Source organism: Neopsephotus bourkii, unplaced genomic scaffold, assembly GCF_033783945.1.
Source record: "Neopsephotus bourkii isolate Nb327-2 ecotype Australia unplaced genomic scaffold, CSIRO-AGI_Nbou_v1 NB_272, whole genome shotgun sequence".
Classification (NCBI taxonomy): Eukaryota; Metazoa; Chordata; class Aves; order Psittaciformes; family Psittacidae; genus Neopsephotus; species Neopsephotus bourkii.
Window position 1 is genome coordinate 6,989,667 of NW_026900781.1, and position 21,931 is coordinate 7,011,597.

At 42.6% G+C, this 21,931-nt stretch overlaps 3 protein-coding genes across 7 annotated transcripts in view; 1 reads left to right on the plus strand and 2 right to left on the minus strand.

Annotated features, from left to right (window-relative positions):
* The first annotated feature begins 1,682 nt into the window (after positions 1 to 1,682).
* FAM8A1 (family with sequence similarity 8 member A1) lies at positions 1,683 to 9,840 on the plus strand. Its single transcript, XM_061346439.1, has 5 exons — positions 1,683 to 2,289; positions 5,791 to 5,911; positions 7,955 to 8,078; positions 8,262 to 8,401; positions 8,722 to 9,840. The coding sequence occupies exons 1-5, from the start codon at positions 1,698 to 1,700 to the stop codon at positions 8,864 to 8,866; spliced, it is 1,122 nt and encodes a 373-aa protein (XP_061202423.1). The 5' UTR covers positions 1,683 to 1,697; the 3' UTR covers positions 8,867 to 9,840.
* A 1,769-nt stretch (positions 9,841 to 11,609) lies between these two features.
* LOC133208528 (nuclear pore complex protein Nup153-like) overlaps positions 11,610 to 21,931 on the minus strand; it is a 47,394-nt gene continuing 37,072 nt past the window's right edge. For all 5 annotated transcript variants that reach the window (XM_061346444.1, XM_061346445.1, XM_061346442.1 and 2 more), the window contains 6 exons: positions 20,346 to 20,549; positions 18,937 to 19,779; positions 16,944 to 17,312; positions 14,716 to 14,988; positions 13,193 to 13,352; positions 11,610 to 12,718 (listed from right to left, as the gene is read on the minus strand). In XM_061346444.1, coding sequence (XP_061202428.1) covers positions 12,634 to 12,718; positions 13,193 to 13,352; positions 14,716 to 14,988; positions 16,944 to 17,312; positions 18,937 to 19,779; positions 20,346 to 20,549 — 1,934 coding nt within the window. In that variant the 3' untranslated portion in view covers positions 11,610 to 12,633. The remainder of the gene's footprint in view (positions 12,719 to 13,192; positions 13,353 to 14,715; positions 14,989 to 16,943; positions 17,313 to 18,936; positions 19,780 to 20,345; positions 20,550 to 21,931) is intronic.
* The window catches only part of LOC133208423 (nuclear pore complex protein Nup153-like), a 40,190-nt gene continuing 30,892 nt past the window's right edge, over positions 12,634 to 21,931 (minus strand). Inside the window, exons 15-20 of the mRNA XM_061346249.1 lie at positions 20,346 to 20,549; positions 18,937 to 19,779; positions 16,944 to 17,312; positions 14,716 to 14,988; positions 13,193 to 13,352; positions 12,634 to 12,718 (exon numbers count right to left, since the gene is read on the minus strand). Coding sequence (XP_061202233.1) covers positions 12,634 to 12,718; positions 13,193 to 13,352; positions 14,716 to 14,988; positions 16,944 to 17,312; positions 18,937 to 19,779; positions 20,346 to 20,549 — 1,934 coding nt within the window. The remainder of the gene's footprint in view (positions 12,719 to 13,192; positions 13,353 to 14,715; positions 14,989 to 16,943; positions 17,313 to 18,936; positions 19,780 to 20,345; positions 20,550 to 21,931) is intronic.

Genomic DNA, 21,931 nt, shown 5'->3' on the forward strand with positions numbered 1-21,931 from the left:
TTTCTACTAGGAGTTAATAGCTGCCTTAAGACCATGTTTTCTTCTACACATCTGTCTACCTTCCTTTCTTTGATTCTTCATTGCTCTTCCTAACCATGCTAAAATTTCCTATGCTTCCCATTTACCCATTTTGATTTCACCGAGGCGTATGTTACCAAACACATGCCAGTGTAATTAGAACCATTTCTACATAATGCATGCCAGTACCTAATGCAACTGCACTTAATTAAGATGGCATGGGTTATTTGTCAAGCCTTTTGTCAGTTCACCTTACTTTGTCCCTCTGGGAGACTCACCGTGTAGAAGTTACTTCAGTTTTCAAGTGAGGTAGAGTTATATGGGAAAATAATATATTTTAATTTACTCTAACAAGGAGAGGGAGAAATTTCTGGGGTTTTTCAGCTTTGCTATGTCAAAAGTGAAAAATACTCAATTTTTACTGTATATACTAGTTTGTTCAGTATGAAGCTATGTTAACACCTGTGTTATATGGAACTTGTGTCAGGTTAAGGTGCTTTATAGTACACTGGAAACTTTAAATATTAAAAACTAATTTACAGAACTGTGTTTAAACTTGCTGTAGGGTCCCCTGTTCTTTCTTCAGCATTTTTGCACAGGAAGAACATGAATGCGGTAAGGGGAAAGACGAAAAAAGGGAGATGGGAAAGAAAGCAACATTTAGACAACAAATAAAACGGTAGAAGTACGCAAGAGAAGTTTAACACCTTTTCTCTCTCCAAGCAATTTCAACCCACTTTCTATTAGCAAAGAGAAAGTGTCTGGAAAGTTGCCAGAGGTCAGAAACCACAGCTGCAATCACAGGTGGCAGTAAGTGGAAGGATGGAAACTTTTGTCCAGCTGCACCTGCTCAGAACCATAGAATCACAGACTGGTTTGGGTTAGAAAGGACCTTAAAGCTCATCCAGTTCTAACCCCCTGCCATGAGCAAGGACACCTTCCACTAGCGCAGGTTGCTCAAAGCCCTGTCCAACCTGGCCTTGAACACTGCCAGGGATGGGGCACGCACAGCTTCTCCGGGCAACCTGTGCCAGGGCCTCGCCACCCCCACAGGAAAGAATGCATGCAATGCCGAAATTCTTACTTGGGTTTATCAACTCTCCTACCACACCCTGCTAAGGGTAATCTATCTGTGATGTGGGCCAAATGCAGCAGGCGGCTGGAAGGAGAGACAGACCCTGTGAAGAAGTACTTTCACAACGGCTGTCCGGTTGCGGAATAAGGGCTAGCGCGAAGGACCGCGTACTCCTGGGGTCAGCTGGGGCCCGCAGGGCCGCTCCTGCTGAGCGGCTCCCAGCTCCCCACCGCAGCGGCTGCGGCACAAACCAGGTGCGGGGAGTCATGCTGTTTCTGCTAAGGAAAAAACTACATGCCTTCAGTAGTACAGCACCGACAGAACACCTCGCTCGGGGCACGATAGCCACTCCGCCGCCGCGGCTGCTTTCTACCTCAGCAGCGCCTGGAGCCCTCCCCGCCAGGCCGCTACGCTGCCTCAGCGCTAGGCGATACCACCTCAACGGGTGGGGGAGGAAGCCTGGCTCATCCCCGCCGCAGCGGCGGCAGAGGGCGGTTGCTGGGGAGTGGTGCGCTCCCAAGGGAATCCACCTCCTGTCCATGCAGTTCCTCCACCCCCCCTTCCCCCAGCGTTAAGTGGGACAGGCGAGGCGTCTCCTTAGCTCATGCGCAGTGAGCACAAGTCCTTAGTGTCAGACGGGATGGAGGAGATGGCGGAGCCTGGTTCCGCTCGCACCGGCGCTGGGGCGGCGGCGATGGCGGAGAGCGACAGCGAGAGGAGCGACGGCGCTGCTTCCGGAGGGGAAACTGCCACCGCGTCGTCACCGCCGTGCTCTCCTTCGGTGGCTGTTGGGGGCGAGGGCGGCGGGGCGAAGCCGCTAAGCGCGGAGGAGTACGCGCGGCGGGTGCACCAGTGGTTGTGGGACTCGTACTGCGGGTACCTCAGCTGGCAGAGCTGCCTGCCTGCCCTCCTCGCCGCCGCTTCCACAGCGCCCGCCGCCGGTCCCGCTCGTGTAGCTGCGCAGCCGTCCCCTGCCTCCCCGCTGGCGGGGGCGGCCGCCTACTACAGCCCCTTCTACTTCTTCGCTCCTGTGCCTGCTCACACGGCCACTGCCGCTCCGGGCCACCGAACTGCCTCTGCCGGCCCCACTTGGCCGGGAGCGGCGGGCAGGTTGGCCCCCGTGCCCAGGGCGACCTCCAGCAGCGCCGCCAGCACCAGCGGCAGCGGCGCCCCCGGGGATACAGGGCGGCCGGCAGGTGAGTGGGGGCCGGGGCCGGGGCCGGGTCTGGGACGCTTCGCGTGGGGAGGAAGGGAGCGGCCGGCCTGGGTCTCAAAACCCGTGGGAAGGTGGCCCTGGACCCCGGTTTTTCGCCTCCCTCCCGGCGCGGTAGGCCAGGGCCTGGGGCCGCAGGCGCTCGTCCTCTTCCTTTCCTCCCCTCCAGTGCTGCCGTCTCGCCCCAGGAGCGGCCCCTTCACCGCAGCTCCGGGAGGCGGTGTCTGGAGAATAGGGCGGGGGGGGGGGGTTGCAACGTCGAGGGTCGCTGCGCTTCTGTGGGGTGGGGGGCTGAGAATGTCGCTGTGCCGAGTTTGAGAACTTAATCCATAAGCAGGTTTGGGAGGGTTGGCTAGAGTGTGCAGCTTGTCACTTTAGTGCTTGTGTTTCTGTGGATGTAAAGGAGTTTATTCTTTCCAGTGAAACTTGTGGTCGCAAACTTGTAATCCATCTTCTTTTATAAGTAGCCTGTATGGATGATGAAATTTAGGTTTCCAGTTTTAATAGGCTCTTGGTGCTCAAATAAAATCATTTAATGAAATTGAAGTACAGAAATAAAAATACGCTTATATTGAACAAGGTAGTGGCAGGACTTGAGATAAACAAAAGTCTGGTATTGCAGTAAATACTGAAGACGGTGCGTAGCTGTGCTTCTGTTTATAGTTTTTCCAGGGCCAGACAGGACTTACTCTGATCACATTAGATATAAACTCTGGACCGCAAACATTTCTTCAAGGAGCTTCTAGGTGACATTTCCTGAATGTTTGGTAGCACCTTGAATGGTAGAAAACGGTGGAGCAGGGCATTGCTGAAGAGCATTGGAGAAAAGCCAGGTCTTTCTTTCTGCAGGGCAAAGTGCAGCATTGCTGATCTGTAACGTTTTTGTAAGTGCAGTGGCAGGGTGTGTGGCGAGAACATTTTTAATTGCTTTTTCTTTCTTTTGAAGGGAGTATGGCTTCTGAACTTGCTTTTTTCATGTGGTTTTGAGCAGATATTGTTTAAATAAACTTATAGCACAGAGTACTTTCTTTAATTGTGCTCTGATTCAGAGTTATAGATTGCTTATAAACAGATATTGCCAGTCGTTGAAAAAGAGGATACAGACAACAGCTAGACTGAAATGATTCTTGGGGTTTTACGTAGTTCTTCAGGAACTAATTCCACATGTTAAAGGTAATTTAGGGCACGAGTAGCATTGCATGCTGCTGAACATGGTTATTCTGAATGCTAAGTACTGTTGCAGCACCTTCTTAAGGAAGCTCTGTAGATGATACAGTGAAACAATGCGATTATAAATAAAGAATGTTGTGCTGGTGCTTTGCCTCGGGGTTGCCGATGGATGTGTCTGGAACAGATAAAGTGATTACAGCTTCTTTTCTGCTGCAGATTATTGCCTGCACAGCAGGCTCAGCAGGGCAGGTCATAGACCTGTCTGGCACCACTGCAGTTCACAGCCCAGTGTGCTTATATAAGCTGAAGTAGTGACAGTTTATGGTACTGTTGCAGGTTTTAAACTCGGATGTCAGAAAGGGATTGGTAACTGCTGCTTCCAGTTTGATCTGCCAGCAGGTGTGTGTCAGAGCACCAGTATTAACAGCGCTCTGGGCAGTAGTAGGCTTTTTGTGGATGTTCAGTGTGATTTAAGACGCTGCCTCCCTTTGCCCCTCCCTGCTTACTGCAGGAGATTATTGTTCTGCTGGGAGCAGCAAGGCAAAAAGTGTGCCCAAGCCTCAGCTGCCTTGTGGCTGACTGGTGCAAACCCAGCCTTATTAGTAGCTTAATGTAAAATCTGAGATGTTGAGAAGAGATGGAAGCGTGTAGTGTTTGGTTGGCCCTGCCATACAAATAGTAACCCCTGGCAAAACAGTGGATTTCTGATACAAGGAACATCTCAAATCACTGCAGTGGAAATCTGCCAGAGTCTTAAGGATTCTGCCAAAGATTCTTACTCTTATGGAGTACAGCAAAATTTGAACAATTCTTTTTTCTGTCCCCACTGAGCCTCTTCCTTGCTTAGTCATTGAATCTAATATATTGACCTAAAATTGTGCCACTAACTTCAACAAACTTGCTGCTTTTAACAGAGCACAAGAATGCTTTCATCTGGCACTGTGTGCTCAAGCTGGGATGGGGAGACTGGCTGTACTCCCTTCTGCCTTAGTTGAAGAGTCTTTAATTAGAATTTAACTGACAACTTGGACGTGCTTCAACAATGAGAATTGAATCCATTTTGCTATTACATATGTAACATTGTGCTACTTGATAGTACTGATGCGGAGCTGTAAGTGAAACAGGTATGAAACGATATATGTTAAGTATCCATTGATTAGGATATATAACAATCAAGGTGTGTTAAATAAGAACTCTCTCTTAATTACTGGTTGATTATACTTACTCCATTTCAAAAGTGTTCAAATGTCGTGGGCTTTCAGCTTTGCTTGCTTAGCTTGTGAGGTCATGACTGGCAGTATCAATCTCAGCAGCTGCACTGTGCAGGCTTGTTCTAAGTGAAATTTGATGATGTTTTTTGAGATGGGAGGAAGGAACGATTTTGTTTCCTTCTTTCCTATCCCTGTGTGTGTGGGTAGGCATTCTCAAAAACACTAACAAACCCAGCCACTATTTTCCACAGGTTACATCTAGTAGTACTTGAGTATTTCTAAAGGAAGTTTTGATGCAAGTCCTTGCTGGTTTCATGCCAGTGTTGTGTTTGTCCTTTAGGAAATAGATAGGTAAGTGGGTCCAGCTGACGTTATTTTGCAGTGCTATTCCTTGGAAGCTTTCTAAGATACTTTTTAAGGTTTTCTTCAGTTTAATGACATGAGACAACATTAGCAACAAAAGGTTGTGACTGTGAGCTTGAGCCCATTTGCACTTGGCCGATGAAATAAAAGTGTGTTCCATTTTCTGGCTCAGGGTAGGGCAGCATGTTGTGGTTTACTATAATCAGTAGTCTGTAGGTATGTTTACGGCAACTATGACTAATATTTTTACCTGTTTCTGGATCTGACTGGAGGCAGATTAGGCTGTGTTATGCTTTCAGAGAGCTGATACTTGGTACATATGGAAGCCTTGCTGCTGAGTGATAGAGAAGTTGTGGTACATCTATTATTTTTTTTTTCATTTATCTGAATTCTCATATTTACTGAAGTCTGTTCTCTATGAGGCTGTACTAAAAAAAACCACAAAGTTGATGCATCTTCAATGTACTCCTGTTCTGTAGAAGGAATGGAATTTTGCCTGCAGTCCTGATTATGGGGAGAGTCAGCATTCTGAAAGTTTTGAGAAGGTTCTTATAACTAAATATGAAGAATTCAGATCATTTGTTATTAATGCACTTTTAGAAGTTTTCTCAAAGATGAAGTGAGCTGGTGTCAGTATCTTGATTATGTTCTTGCAGGGAGGGTAATGTGATACGTTCTTTAGATGATTGTGTTCACTTAGGACAATAAAATGTGGGTAATGTTGACTGTTTCTTTTACAGGTCGAGAGTTCGTCATCCCCTCATTGGCACACAGGTTCATAGCAGAGATGGTGGATTTCTTTATTCTGTTCTTCATAAAGGCAACCATTGTTTTAAGTATTATGCACCTCAGTGGAATAAAGTAAGTTGAACAGTTTAAAACTTTGTTACATATAGCTTTAAGCTCTTCATGCTCCTTGGGGGTGTCATGATGTGTGTATGAGGTGCTTATGCATATGATGGCATTTAATAACTGTCAAAAGCTGAGGAAAAAGCACCACTGGGTTAACCTCCAGAAATGCTTCCTGGTTTGAGGTCAGCTGATGGAAACAAAGAATTTGTGCAGGTGTCTTCATAGGCTCCCAAGCTTCTTGCCAAGGATAGGTCAGACTGACTTTTATGGAGCAACAGCAAGATTCTAAAGATGTCCTTTAAAAATGTCAAAGAAAAAACATAGACAAATATAAACTTAGCTTTTTTTTTTACAACCTTTAAAAACTTACTGGGATCTGGCTGGGATGGAGTTAATTTTCTTCATAGGATCTCCTGTGGTGCTGTGTTTTAGATTTTGGGACCAAAACAATGCTAACCCACAGCAAAAAAATAAAATAAATTCAGATCTGCATGTCAGCTATGGATGTACTTTCAAATACAGCCTGAGTGCTTGGAATGCTGCTGTGCTGTACTCCTGACTGGACAGAAATCGGGGCTCTTAGAGTACAATTGGGCACTGAGTGTATCAATTACATACTAGACTGAAAGAGTCTTAATTTACATTGTTATACTTGGAGGTAAGCATTTACCTCAAAGGCTGTTTCTCTTTTACCTGCTGCTTTAACTGTAGGTATCTTATTCTGCAGCTCATTTAATTCCTCTGCTTTGGTGTAATCGAGTATTTGCTGTAATCCAGTATTTTGTTCTGATAAAGAGACAAGAGCTTGGTGTAGGCAGCAATTCCATTACTCACAGTTCTCTTCAGTTACCAACACCTCCAGCTCTAGCCTGACAGTTTGTATTTCCCTTCTGTTTTCAGTAGCCAGAGTTATACGGAGTGCAGTAAAGATGGGGAGTATGTGCTTCTGTAAAGAAGTGACAGTGATGGCAAGAGAGGGAAGCTTCTTCAAGTAAATTACAGTATATTCAATATTGCTACTTTTTCCAGAGCCAATAAGTTGCTTACTAGTAACTTCAGAGAACCATTCTCTGCGTGTGTTTGGTTAGGTCTTTTTTGGCTTGTGAGATGTGGTGTGCTTGAGCTTAGACTGAGGAATTGTCCTGAAAAAAGTTCTCACAGGCTCAATATAGACTTCAGGCAAAGGTTGTGTTGAAGGGAAATGCAGGTTTTACCACACTGTTTTCTTAATTCCTTATCTTTTTTGATTTGTAAGTCTGAGTAAAGAGGAAGGCAAGTAATACAAATCTAGATGGACTGGTTTGAAGTGGGACTGCACAGTTTCTGTGTGAGTAGCAGTTCTCATTTAGGCATGTTAGTGAAAAGTTATTGACTGAACACATGGTGCCAGGGTGTCCACTCTGCATATCAGATAAGAATGTTAAATCTGTGGAGTTTGTCTTGTGAAAATAAGGAATTGACTTAGAATTGATGCTTTGTGTAGTTTTGTTAGGGTAAGGAACTGAAGGTTTCAATTGCTTTAAGTTAAAAACTTCCTCTGGCATGCCAAGGTGCCTGCCTCTGGGAGAGTATGGTCAGCAGTAGATCATGCGAGGGAGGATGGGTCTCCCTTGCTTGCTTAAGGAGACTTGCAACTTCTCCCTTGCTTTTTTGGAGAAGAGTGGTGCCTTTTTCCATAAGAGTTCCTGTAAGGGAGACTTGTCTGCCTCCCATTATACTGAGTTAGATGATCACACACTGAACCTCTCATTTATCTCCCAAGTGTGAGAGTTCCCAGAACAATTCTGCAGCTCACTACACAGGGACACCAGTGTGCAACAGTGGCAGTAAAGAATGAGCTTTTCATAATGGGGCAGACCAAACAAACCAGGCAGCAGCAGCTCAGGAGGGCACATAGTGTTCTGAATTTTAATGGTTTGTTTAGCATCAGACAGGCCAAGGAGCTTTTGTTCTTTACTAGTACCAAAGCTGAAGCAGTGAGTTCTAGTGTTAAAGGGGTACTGTTGGTATTGGGAGAAGGATGGTTTTAAAGTTTGGTCTTGCTTTGTACAGGGACATCTCCAAATTTGCCATGCATTACATCATAGAAGAAATAGATGAAGATACGTCCATGGAAGATTTGCAGAAGATGATGGTAGTGGCTCTCATCTACAGATTATTAGTCTGCTTCTATGAGGTAACTACTCAGAAGCGTTAATTTCTATAATTCATAGTTGTCACTTGTGAATAAATGTTTTAAAAATAATCTGTCCCCATTGGCCTGTGAAATTAATCCTCTTTACAGTATTTCAGATTATGCTGAAGCTTAAGACATTCCCACAGTTCTGCTAGACCAATCAAAATGACTTCTCTTTTCCAGATAATCTGTATTTGGGGAGCAGGTGGAGCAACCCCAGGGAAGTTCTTGCTGGGACTGCGAGTTGTGACATGTGATACATCTGTACTTATTGCGCCCAGCCGTGTGCTTGTCATTCCATCTTCAAACGTCAGCATGACAACGTAAGTGGCTCCTACTTCAGTCACATTCCTTTCACGTTGTTAGTGTGGGAAGTGTGTCATTTGGGAGGAAATACTCTTGTTTCTTTGGGGTTGGTTACTGCAAGAGCTATTGTTGGATTCTGTGATCTAAAAATAAGATTGCAATTATTCAGTCACATTAATTTTCAGGTCAGGTGCTAAAATCTTTAAACTCTGGAGGGTTGTTTTTTTTTTTCTTTATTTACTGTGCAAAGCTGAGACACTGAACTTGAAAGTAAACTAACTACTAATACAAGCAGAAAAGTGGAAATAAGGCACTGAATGTTTTATTCTCATTTCAGGTCCACAATACGAGCTTTAATCAAGAATTTTTCTATTGCTTCATTTTTCCCTGCATTCATTACACTGCTGTTTTTCCAGCATAACCGAACAGCCTATGATATTGTAGCAGGAACTATTGTGGTAAGACGAAATGGAGTCAGATGATACCAAACGATGAGATTTCCAGACTGGTTCTGAACATCCCCTCCCACCCCAGTGAACTAAGACCTACCCCAAAACTGAAATCAAGGTGTCCATCAATCTTTTGACCAAATTAAATGGAAACCAAGTCAGAAGCTAAAGAAAATGTTTTGCTCTGGAGTGCAGCTACCTTTAAAGTATTGGAGTTTTCATACATGCCAAAGAATTTTGGGAGAAACGATATGTATTCTGTCTGGGAGTATTAACCTGTGACTGATGAGAAAGCGAGTGGCTGTATTAACTGCAGGAAGGAGCCGTTCTGTTCATCAGCCTGTGGAAAGCAGATACCTAGAAATACTCCAACTAAGAAATGTTGCTCCTGCAGTTTTGGATGTTGGCAGGTAACTACAACTTCCAAGCAGTTGCGCAAGTCATATGATAAACTCTGAGGGGAAGAGAACTGCCGTATTAGACAGCAAAACATAGTAATTGCTGTGTGTGTAGAGAGAGATGAGTAGTGGTTATCACATCCCTTAGTATTGCATCACAGATCATATTCCCTTGCCTCTTTAAGTATTTCACCAGAACATTGATGTGAAAAGATTTTTGCATGATTGTCACTTATTTAACATGTTGAAGCTAATAAAGAGGTGAAGTAAGAGCTGTTTTACTCTGGGAAGTATATGTTACACTGCAGTATTAGTGAATCAGTGAGTGTAAATAATTTTGGAGCTATGTACAGATGATGCTAACGGAAGGTAACTCTTCCGCTTCTATTTGGAGTGAAAGCACTGGCCTATTTCTTGCATATAATACCAAGGAAAACCACTGACTTTGTTGCAGGAGCATGCAGAAAACATTAAGTGAAATGTGTTTATGGGTGTAAATCTCTGGAAGTACATCTACTGGTTATTTTCACTTTTTAAATCTGGCTAATTGTTTGTATATTCAGAATAACTTAAACACTGAATAAAGAAGCCTAATATTTTGCATGGTTATGTAGCTTTTGTAATCTGTTTATTCTGTTACTAGTATCTTGGGAAAGGAGTAGAAGCAGCAGTGTTAATATGCTATTAAAATTTGAGTAAGAGTTTGGAATTCTAGAGCCTAGTTTTTGTGGCCTAACTTGCCACTCAGTGGCTGAAGTTCTTGCTCTACGTCGACAGTGGCTGGTTGACAAGAGAAATATTTGAGAGCTTTTCTCTTCAGGTGAAATAACTTAATCAGCAACATGTTAATATTCTGCAATGTTTAGCTTGATGAGGGGTGGTGTTCTGTGTGCGCATCTGACCCTCATTTACAATGGTGTTCCAGGACCAGATCCACTGCTTAATAGTGAAACTCAATCAGGAACTATTTGTACCAAAATACCTCAATCATTTTGATGGATGGTTACTGTTGATTTACACTAATAATTTATTATCAAACAGAAAGACTTCTACTCTTAAATGTACCATTAGCATCAGAGCAATGTTACTGACATGCATCACTTGAGATAAAAATAAATCTTAAGTAATAAATGGCAGCAAGCAGGCATGACCAAATACCCTGCTGAAGTGGTTGGACCACCCAAAGCGATGATGTTTAGCTGAAACACAACTTCAACAGCACCACTCAGGTGTCCTCTCAAAGAATTGCACCCCTGACTTACTTAGGCATTGACGTGACAAGTTCAGGCCTGGCACCTGGCCTCACTGAAGCTGTCAGAATTAACTGACGTCCCCTCTAGGGTGAGATTTGCCTATTTACAATTCCAGAATGAATACTAGAATTGTTGTTCTATTTACTACAGCAGTGCCCTAGAAATCAGGATTCAAGATGCGGGTGAGGAAGGGAAAAAACAGCACTGGTGGCTAAAAACTTCATTGCTCCCAATTAGGTGTAAGGGAACATATCTCTTTCCCTGCAGGAAAATACCACCCCCTCCCCCTGATAAACTGAAAACTGGAGCACCTGCCCATGGAAATATGTACACATTATGCTGTTGTAAATACTACACAAGTTGCATTGAAGATGCAACTTCTTTCTGGTTGTAGGATGAGTCCTTGGCAAGTGATAGAGCTAAGGAAAAAATCAAATTGTTGCATTTTCCAGATTTAGACAACTGGAAATACACAATTGCTCGCACTCCTTCCACAGCAGCAGATGTGACTGCCTCAGCAGCAGCTCATATGTCTGTTTTTAAAGTCTAGTTACCAAATATTTTCTATTTCCAGTAGTGATTGGAGCGCTACACATGAAAGGAGAAGTCAGATGCCTCTTGTCAGGTCTAGTTTGTGGGTTAGAAAAGTGTCTCATTTTGTAACAGCTGCATCTGTATCTGCATTAAGTGCTGAGTGGCAAGGAGCAGAAATGCCTCAGACCACAGTGAAGCCTTATGCCGGTCTTTTCAGTTCTGTAGCTGTGGCAAGCAAGCTCTTCTCAACCATAATCTAAATGCTGTGGCTTAATACAAGTTCAGCTGTGGAAAACCCCCTAATTACTCATTGACAATTGGGTCTCTTTTTCCGCTCTTCAGTTAGAATGGTGGGGAGTGTTGGTAACATTCACTTCTCAAAAATTAACTGCAGCCAGACAGTTGACAAGCCTGGAGCCAACAATAAAACTCCCTCCAAACAGGAAACCTCTGACTAATTTAAGATCCCTTGAAATCAGTGTCACGGTCAAAAAGCAAAGGTTGGAGAAAGCGTGTGACATCGCTCAGGAACAGCCTGACATCTCTGACAGTTACAGCTGCAGAAGCTGTTAGAGGTAACAACTGCCAGACAATATTTCGTAGTTTTTATTGATGGCATTTATCCCATGGTTTAACATGTTAATTATACTGTAATAAACATGGCTTTAATATTAAACTTTTCCTTATTATCCAAAGTCACCACAGTCCATTTCAGTAAATATAAAAATATATACTTAATACTTTGTACAATACTGGTTTTTGGTCCAAACAAAAATGGATCAGAAAAGCCAATAAACTTACTTTAAGAATTCCCAATTTTAAAGATTTTCTAAATGGATTTAGGCAACTTTGAATAATGGGATTTACATAAAATCTGAGACAATACTAAACAAAAATGGCTGTAACACACAAAATTAAAATTTCCATTTCACAGATCTGTTATGCCAAAAAAGTACATAGAGAAACAAAATCGTATTTACACATTTCATAATAAAATAACAAAGGCGAGACAGGTGATAAAGGGCTGTAAGAATGAAAATATAGAAATAGCATATAATTATTAAATGAAGAACTACAGATCTAACAAGTCCTTAGCATGGATCATCCTTTAATCAGTCTTCCTCTATCAGAAAATTTTAGTGCACAATACACCCAAACTCACTCACTTCACACATACACCGGCACAAACTCAGCATAGAAATCATTCGTTACCAACATTCTCTACTCTATACAGCATCCCTCGCTGATATAATTACAATGTCGAGGCGTCAGTAAACGCAGATGAGCGCACATAGTGGTGCAGATGAAGAGGTATTGTACAAGCCATTCACTGTGCAAGCTCTACTCACGGCTACAGCCAGACCATGCTGAGTCAGTGAAAGAAGGAACTTGCTGGATTCTAAAACAGTTTTGCTCAAGAACGGCCCCATTGCCAACTCTATTCATAACCAAAAAAAAAACCTAACTGGGGATAGGGAAGGGAAGGAAAGGGCAGCAGAGTTCTATATTCCTCTAGGCAGATCTGTCTTCAGCTAACCCAGCATGAGGTACGATCCCAACAACTGAACAATGCAGGGTAGTAGCTGCTTCGGAACTTGCTTTACCAACCAGGCGGTTATTTTCTACGTCTAACTGCAGTCTTTATCTTCCGACCAGGAACTGAAGATCCGGAGGCAGAGAAAATGTTTTTCCCGTTAGTCCTATCAAAAGAAATTAGTAGTTCAGAGTTTAGGACAGCGCAGCTGAAAACTCAGTAGCAGCACTGAGCAGATACTCCACGACAACCGTTTCATAGTCTTGCCTCCCTTGTTAGCAGCTGGCAACAAATGGCTTAAGATGAACAGGAAGAAGAGGGTTCCAGAAACCAAAGCCAATTAAAATCTCTTATTCAGAAGGCAAGTAGCAGTGTAAGGGCTAGATACAGACTTTACCTTTCAACAGGACAATTACGCATATGTTGCTGCGTGTGTGGTATTTCTGACTGCTGGGCTCTTTTCAAGATAGCACTGCTTAGTGAGCTGGTCATGTTACTACCCTACTACAAGGAAGGGTGCCCAGCTTGGTCTCAGACTCAGGGGTTCATCTGAACACCTCATGATTTACAGCAGCAGAGGCTGAACGCTGGCCACCATTATCACCCAAAGCTCAAGTGTAGTTGTGATACAGTCTCTTACCCCACTGTAAAAGCTGGAGCCTGGCTCAACGGAAATCCTGACAAGCCAGAAGGCTGTGCCGGTGCTGCTGGTACCGGAGGATTCACACCAAAAGTAAATACTCCTGGGTTACTTGGGAAGTTGAAATTAGAAGTATTACTTCCAAACTGGAATACAGAACCTGGGAAGAAGGGGTGGAAGCAGAAGGGAGAAACAAAGTTGAAATGGGAGTTTGTCCTTTCCAGCAAAATCTTTGCATTCTTCCTGCTATTTTGAATCAATTTTTATCGTTCACTCCTGATGACAAAGCTGGGGCAGGGGGTGCCGCACAAGTACCCCATCACCACAGGAACAGCACATAGAAGAATTCATCCACTTCAACACAGAATCGTAAAGCGATTCTTAAAGTAACACTGCTGGCACACTGATTGCTAACTTCTGTACGACCGTTACGTTTAGACCTGTGTGTACTGATGCTTATTCATAAAGTCTTAAATCATAAATATAAATCTACATGATTGCTTGTGTAAAATCTACATGTGTATAAATCTACGTGTGTATAAATCTACATTGTGTATAAATCTACACGATTGCTTGTGTAGATTTATATTTACGTAAACTTTCTTGTGTTCATGCAGTCCGCGCTGGGACTCCCATTCATTTAACCTGTTAACCCAGCAGCTCACCTTAAAAAAACACCTGTAAAATTCCTACCACCAAAGTAACTGATAAGCAACACCAGAGAATTCAGGGATATTTTTATCCTTCGACAGCTACCTGATAAAGGGAAGACCGACTGAGAGATATGGTGTGCCAAGTAATGTAAGTACAAAGGTATCGGTTACTTTTAATGGATGCTATTTTGTAGAACTTAAAAGAAAAAGGGAGGCTTTTTCCCTTCAAATATCTGACGTGATGGTATCAAATACATACGCTCTGGCAGTGGGATTTTCTTTTTGAATAATTACTAGTGTGGAACGGGGCTTCCTTACACTTAAATTATAAGGATCACTCTGCTCCGTTCCCAATTAAAGTCTCAACCTGCAAGTGCTTAAAATGATCCCAACCGTATTTTTATGAAACAAAGCCCCTGGTCCAAATAAATGGTGAAAGCCTGTTAATGAAGTGAGATAGCTAAGAACTACTCTTAACAAATCCAAAACCAGTAATGTTGTGTTGCTTCTGCCAGTCTTAGCAGTGAATACTCCAAGGCTCTCAACGCTTCCTTTTAATCACTAGATTTCTGAGGAAAACAAACCCCACTATTTAATGGTTGGGTTGCAACCTCCGTGTCTGCTAAGTCTCCTGTGGGGAAGGCTTCCTGTGAAGCTGGCATGCTTATGGCACATCCTCCACAGCCAGGAATGAGTCACAAGTTACTTAACTCCACCCCCATTATTTTTACCGAGGGTAATTCTTACACTTAAGGACAGGCACAAGACAGAAGTCTTCTTCCTCCCTCTAATTTAAGGTGCTCCTCACGAAAAATCAAACAGAATATAGCATCTTTGAGACCAGAAGGGAAGAGGGTGGTCTGCACTCACCAGCACTGGGGGTAGCAGAGCCAAAACCCGGCTGCTGCGCCACTTGCTGTCCGAACACAGAGGGCTGAGTGCTGCTTGTCGCAGAGCCGAAGGCAGGAGGAGCAGGCTGAGCGCCAGCTGAAAACAACATTGTCGACAGGGATCCAAAACTTGGAGCGCTTGGCTGGCCGGACCCTTGGCTCTGGCCAAATGCTGGTGGCTGACTGGTGCCAAATGCTGGGCCAGCAGCTGGTGCTGCAGGCCCAGAGCCAAAGAGAAACGAAGAGGACGACCCTGGGGGAACAGAAGAGGAATGTCGGTATGTGCTTTCATATTCTCCCCCAGGGATGAATCTAAAATCAAAGGTTCTAAGACCCCATTGTCTGGTAACTGAGCACTCATCTGAATTTCAAACTAATTGTGTGAGTATCTAAAACAAATACTGCCTCAGCCACCACAGGAATCAAACCTCTTCTTGTAAGCAACATGAGAAACACTGTGTTTACAAGAGTCAGACAAAATCAATCTCAAACACAGTTTCTGTCTCACCTCAGATTACTGTGTTAACATTCATGTTCTGGAAATAGATTCCTACAAAGAGTATATTTTTATTTGTATTTACTAGAAGCTGTTTATATCACACACAAAGAATATTCATTTCAAATTGTATTTTTCAAACATGCAAAGCACAGCTCCTTATTTACCAGGATCAGGACATCAATCTTTCTTGTCAGCAACTGCAGCCCTCCCTGGCCAAGTGTTTATCACTATTAACTCTGGAGGCTGAATCAAGCTTGCAGTGATCTCTCTGTACTCAAACCCTTGGTCTAGCAGAGTAACTCCCTACATCACATCAACAACCAGCTCATTTGTTTAGCTGCTTCTGTTCTGCACGGCCAGCAAAAATAACAAAACAAAAATACATGAGTGAACAGTGACTGTGAATGTACGCAGATCTGCGATGAAAAAGGGACATTTTAAACAGCACCTTAATGCAATTTAAGCCGCCTTCATGCAACAGAAAATACCCTCTTTGCACCCTATCTTGGAATGGCTGACTGCTTTTCCTTCAAAGATGATGAACAGATATGCCAGGGAGGGACTCTTCATCAGGGACTGTAGTGACAGTACAAGGGGCAAACTGGGGAGACTGAAGTTAGATATAAGGAATAAGTTCTTTACTGTGAGAGGCTGCCCAGAGAATCTGTGGCTGCCCCATCCCTGGCAGTGTTCAAGGCCAAGCTGGACCTGGCTTTGAACAAGCTGGTCAAGGGTGATGTGTGCCTGCCCGTGGCTGAGGGGGTTGGAACAGAATGATCTTAAGGTCCTTTCCAACCCAAACCGTTCTGTGATTCTATGAAAAGTTAATATAGGCTTCTGCATGAAAAATAAACATCCTTTGTGAAGGTGTTTGAAATACATTGTTACCTACTAAGGAAATGACACTAAAAGTTACTGATTTGTAAGCAGGTTAAATTGATCTGCTGGGTATTACAATTTAGGACCATCTTCTCCCTGTTCTGATATACAAAAAAGCATGCAAATTTAATTTCTGTGAATTACAAGGTTGAGCAAGCAGATCAAATTAGATGAAGTCTATTCTTCACAGGTTCAATCTTATTTCCGACATACAGCTGGGCTAGCAGATGATTTAAGTCTTGCGTCATACTGCTAAATTCATGCAGTGGGGCAATGAACATAAAATGTGAAGAAACGTCACAGATTCTCATTTGTCTTCTCTAAATTACTGGAAAGTTAAGAAGCACTGTGCATAAAGCTTATTGGAAATCAATCCTCCAGCAGCAGCAACTGCATATAGGGGTAATGTGTTTATGGACACTTGTGAAAGAAGGATTTTGCCAATCCTGACATTATTTAAAACAGCTGACGTTTAGGTATGGGAGAAAAAACATAGGGGAAGTTGTAATTCATTGAGTTTTAACTGTAAGCACAGGACTGACACTGAAACAAAAGAAACTATCATTCTCATGGTGAAAAGCTGCTACACAAATTGAAATCCAGTAAAGGGTTGTCCTTTGCATAAAGCAATGCTGCTGCCATTTCATTCCTAAACTGTATTCCACAGAATGTGAAAAACCAAGCCCCAATTTATATTGTTGAAGGCAAATACTCAGTATTTTTCTCTACTGCCAGGCATTAGGCCTACACATTCTCCAAGTAAAACACTAGTGAAACAGCAGTTCACTATGTTACGGCAAAAATGAGAACAGCATCTATATAAAACATACCTGTTGAACTCGATGTGGTTGTGGCTCCGAAGTTAAAACCTGAATTTGCTGTATTGGTACTGCTGGCTCCTGAGCCAAAGAGAAACGAAGTAAGACCTGTGCCAGTGCTGGAAGATGTGGTTGCTGGTTTGTTTTCTTGAGAGAAGCCAAACGACTGAGAGGCTGCAGATTCTGAAGAATTGCCAAAAACAGAGCTGCTCACAGTGTTGCTGGGTTGCCCGAACACAAAGGGAGCGGGAACTGGCTGAGGATTTGAGGAGGAGATGGCACTGCCGAACACACTGCTGCTGTTGGCTGAAGTGGTGGGTACGACTGTGCTGGAGGAACTAGAGCTCAAGAAGCTGAAGGATGGCTTTGCTGCTCCTTGATCTGAAAGGAGGAACAGTACATAAACCACCACAGAAATGCCAAATGAAGTACAGCAGAGTCCTGTTTTGGTCACTGTACAAGAAAGAGCAATCCTGAATGAAGCCTCAATTACTCTTTCAGCTACTGCTGCTTATGTAAGATCCAGATTTAATGTGCTGATTGCTACCGTCCACAATTAAAAGAATGAAAGAACAAGAACGCCACTGTAGTCTAGGCTTCACTGGTTATAAACACTAAGCATGGGCTGTCACTACCTGAACCAGTCAGTATTAACCAGTCCTTCTGAACTCTTCAAGCAAGAATTATTTCAGATGTTCTTAGAAGAACATCAATCTCCTGCAAGAGTTTTATGGCTTTGCTCAACAAGAGTATTGAGAAACACGGTGATACAGTTTCATTTGTCGTTTGTTTGAAAATACAGCCCTGTGCCTACGGGTTTATGCCAGGCAAAACTTCCCATCCTCCAGCTTAGCTCTTACAAGCATAAGCTCATTGTACTTTTAGCACCTTCAAGACCTGATTTTAGGAGCTACAGAGAACCACCTGCCATGAAGACCATTTTACAAGGCCCTGAGTGCAGCTTTATATACTTAAAATAGAGCTGTTTCTTTGAAAGCTAGTAATTTCTCAGCTTCCCCTAAGCTGCTGGTCCAATTCACATTAATAATTTGTGATCTTGTTCTCAACTTCCCACTGTCTTTTTTTCCCCAGCAGTTATGGCCCCTTTTCATCTATGCCATTTTTAAGAGACTATCCCATTCTTAAGAATGCTTGCTAAAACTGCCTTTTTGCACAGAAAGCTTAATCAAATTCCCACAACTAAACCAAACTCCAGAACTTTTCCTGGAGGAAAAGAACACCCAATCCAAATCCCCTCCCACAAAGCCCATAGCCCTCAAATCACTCTAAGAATACTGTGATTAAAATCAGCACAACCTTATGTATTTCTTGTATTCAGGGTTACTTAACTGATGTCTTTTTCTGTATCACTTCAGAAATAAGAAACTAATTCTGTTCTCTAAAACACAGTTGCCAAGTCATGCAAATGGAATTTAACAACCACAATTTTTCCACACAGTTGATCATCACCAAAGAACTTTAATCCTCCACTGCAGACTTTCAGCAAATTAAAGGAATACAAAACTGTAATATTTATGAAGTGACCTTTATTCCTCTGTAGCAGTAGAGAAACTGCATTATACCCCATAGCATAGCTGTGAGTATACGAGAGTAAGATATTCATTCTCTCATTCCTTTTCACTATGAAAAACAACACTAGTATGAGGCCTCACACTGCACCATTCTGTAAATTTTATCACCAGCTGAGCTGGTACTACAGAGACAACACAAGTTCTGTGCTCATACAAGAAGCATGCAGGTTCCTTAAGTTGTGGCAAATTTTTGTCTAAACCTAGTGTTAAAACTCAATGAAGTCTAAAAAGGAATTGCTACATACTGTCTACACATCAATAACCAGAACTAAAGACAGGCTGCAGGTACTAATTACGCATTTTCTAAAGCTCTAATACATGCTATATATCAAGTCCCATAGATTTTGTCCTCAGAAGTGTTACATTTTGATGGACACAAGCAGACAAATGAAGCCAAAAGATGTTCTGCTTACCTGATGTACTGGTTTGTGCGCCAAATGCAAAAGACGGCTTTGCCTGCTCACTTTCCTTCTCTGATGGTTTAACAAAACTAAAATTGAACATAGGTTTTGCTGTGCTCTCCTCTTTGGTATGCTCAGCCATCCCAGCGGAAAAGACAGGTTGTGTCTTTAACTCATCACTGTCAGCTTTCTTTCCAAATGCTAATGGAGCAGCAGGAGTGACAGCGTCCTGTTTCTCTTCTGTCCTTCCCAAAACGAACTGTGGTGCAGGTGCAGACTCCACACTGCCAAAAGAGAATCCTTTCGTCGGAAGCGTTTCATCCTTTTTCTCATCTGACTTCTTAAACGCAAAAGCAGGTGATGCTACCTCCTTTTTTGCCATAGTTCCAAAAGTGAAGCCACCAATCCCGGATTTATTCTCATTGGTAGCTATGGAAGAAGCAGAACTTGTACCAAAACCAAAGCCTCTCAAAACCGGTTCCTCTTTCTTTTCCTGCTGTCCCAGGCTTGCTGTCCCAAACTGAAATGTTGAAGGAGCCTGACTGCTTGTAGATGGAACTCCAAAAGTAAAACTGTTACTTTTGCTTTCTTTTTTACTGTCTTCTGATTTAGAGTCTGAGGAAGAAACTCCAAATTTGAAGCCATCCGAACCAGTAGGAAACTTAAAACCCCCAGTCACAGTGTTGGAAGATGCAGACTCAGATGCAATGCCAAACTTGAAGTTCCCCTGTTCTCCAAATTTAAAATTTCCTGTGCTACTTAACGTATGAGAAGATTCAGAGGAGGATGATGATGGGACACCGAATGTAAATGATGGCACTGCAGCATTTGTGGACACAGCAGCCACACCAAAGCCTGCAGAAATATGCAATAATGTCAAGTTTGCAATGTAAGGCTTGGAATATAGTCCTGAACTTCCCAAGTTCAAAACTGTTTAAAAAACCCCAAACAAAAAAAACAAAACCCCAAAACAAACGGAACTCCACTCTTCCACTCTATGTACACCTTTTCGCAATGGAAGTCTTCTGTCCATCACCTGGCTTTGACAAGTACACTGCTAAATTCTTTGAAAGACCATGCTTTTAGCTTAAACTCCAAATGAACAACACATAAGGCTTGCACAGAACGACTATGTCACTAACACATCCTTTTCTCTAAAAAGCATAACCTTTTTCTGGTGAAAAGGTGTAGAAACATAAGCACATTACGTGACTTAAGCAATATTCCTAGACAAAAAATGGTTTTGCTGTACATCAAAAGAAAAATAATTGTACTTCAAAAAAAAAACAACACAAAAAAACCCACCACCACACATACACACACAAAAAAAAAACCCAAAGAACAAACACTGGAAACCTAAAGCAAAAACAAACTGCGAAATGCACACTTTTTTAGTATTTATTTATTTCATTAACTATTACCTTTGGGCTCTACTTTGGTGCCTGGCTTCGCACTTTCACAAGCTACACATTTCGTGGCTTCTGGTTTGTTTTGGACCAAGCAGACCTCACAATCCCAGCTTCCTTCAGGCTTTTTGAACTTATCCAAATCCAGAAATCCTCCAGATCCGCCAGAAGCAGCAGAAATTGCAGGAACACTGCTACTAGTCACAGGCACTGAACTCCCTGAGAAATAAGCAAGATAGTTAATCGTGGTGCTTACATGATAAAAGTGAACATTAGCTTTTAAAGAAACTCTTAAATGCTCACTATATTACAAAGCAGACAAGCATATCAGTAAAAAAACCCCATCAATCTGCAAGTTCATTTCAGTCAGACTCAATCAGAGTACATAAACAACAGAAACACTTAAATTCTTTAATATAATCTATATGCAGTTTTAAGCACAAATTGAACCAATGGCATTTAAACAGCAACCGCAGTTCATAAAATAACACAGCCTGTTTCCGATGTAAATGAAAAGGTACTGTATTCAACCAAAACCAGTGAAAGAACTCCTGGTGGCATGAGTAACCTGCAGTCAAAATTAGCAACCACTCAAAGTTAATGATCACTGCCAAGTAATGCAAAGCTGAGAATTTATCAGAATGATTCATCACCAAATCCCAGAGACAGATACATCAAAAAGCACACCATGACAAAAAAACCCGAACAACCCAAAACAAAACAGAGAACTCAAAAGCTTCCAAACCTACAGTTCTGCACTCACTACACAAGCTACACTGTGCTCAACACCTGCAGAAACCTCCATGAAGAGACCTGAAACACAACACTTGCCATCTGATTTTTCTCCCCTGTAAGAGAAGAGATGTCACTTGTCTTTCACCCCAAGAAAAAACTTCAGCTCCCTAAGTGTGAGGAGCGAAGTGGACATGCAGTAGGTAAAAAAGCATCACATAATTGTCATGTTCACCTACAGTTTTAAAAAACTGAGGGTGGCATTTCAGAGAAAGGCAGCAGATAATGTCCCAAATTCAACACAGCAGAGACAGGAACTGGCCTTGTCTTCCACAGCACATCCAGAGGATTTTTATCCTCTCATTTTTACCTGCCTCACTCATCCCCTTGACAGATGCAGAACTGTGCAATTTTCTGCACCATGATGGTCACAGCAAACCCTCACATCTCCAATATCCCTCCTTGCAATGGCTAGAGTTTCAGTCAAAAGTGCCTGCTGATCACTCTGAGGCTGCAAGTCCATGAGAATAAGCTCCCTCTGAAATACATTACCTTATCTGAAGAAATTCTACTCTTATTTACCATACAGGGTAATAACAAAAGTACAATCCAGTCCCTCAGAGATTCCCACCCCCACTCCCTGGATATATTCATAAAGATGTTTTTTAATATAATAGTGTATTAAATGATGTTAAGAAAGTTAACAGTAAAATATTATTTTGTGTGCCTTAAAAAGAACAAACCACACTCAAAATCAACTACAGTGACATATAATGGGAAGCACCCAAGTGCTGCACTGAAGAAGGCACTCACCTCCCTATGGTCAGGAAGGACCTCAACCTACCAGAACAAGGACACCCACGTTCTGG

What these genes read in the sequence shown, in the direction of transcription:
- FAM8A1 (XM_061346439.1), top strand. Translation starts at nt 1,698, where the DNA reads ATGCGCAGTGAGCACAAGTCCTTAGTGTCAGACGGGATGGAGGAGATG. An exon ending in ATGCACCTCAGTGGAATAAA is followed by an intron (nt 5,912 to 7,954) that starts GTAAGTTGAACA and finishes TGCTTTGTACAG; the next exon opens with GGACATCTCCAAATTTGCCA. An exon ending in TATTAGTCTGCTTCTATGAG is followed by an intron (nt 8,079 to 8,261) that starts GTAACTACTCAG and finishes TCTCTTTTCCAG; the next exon opens with ATAATCTGTATTTGGGGAGC.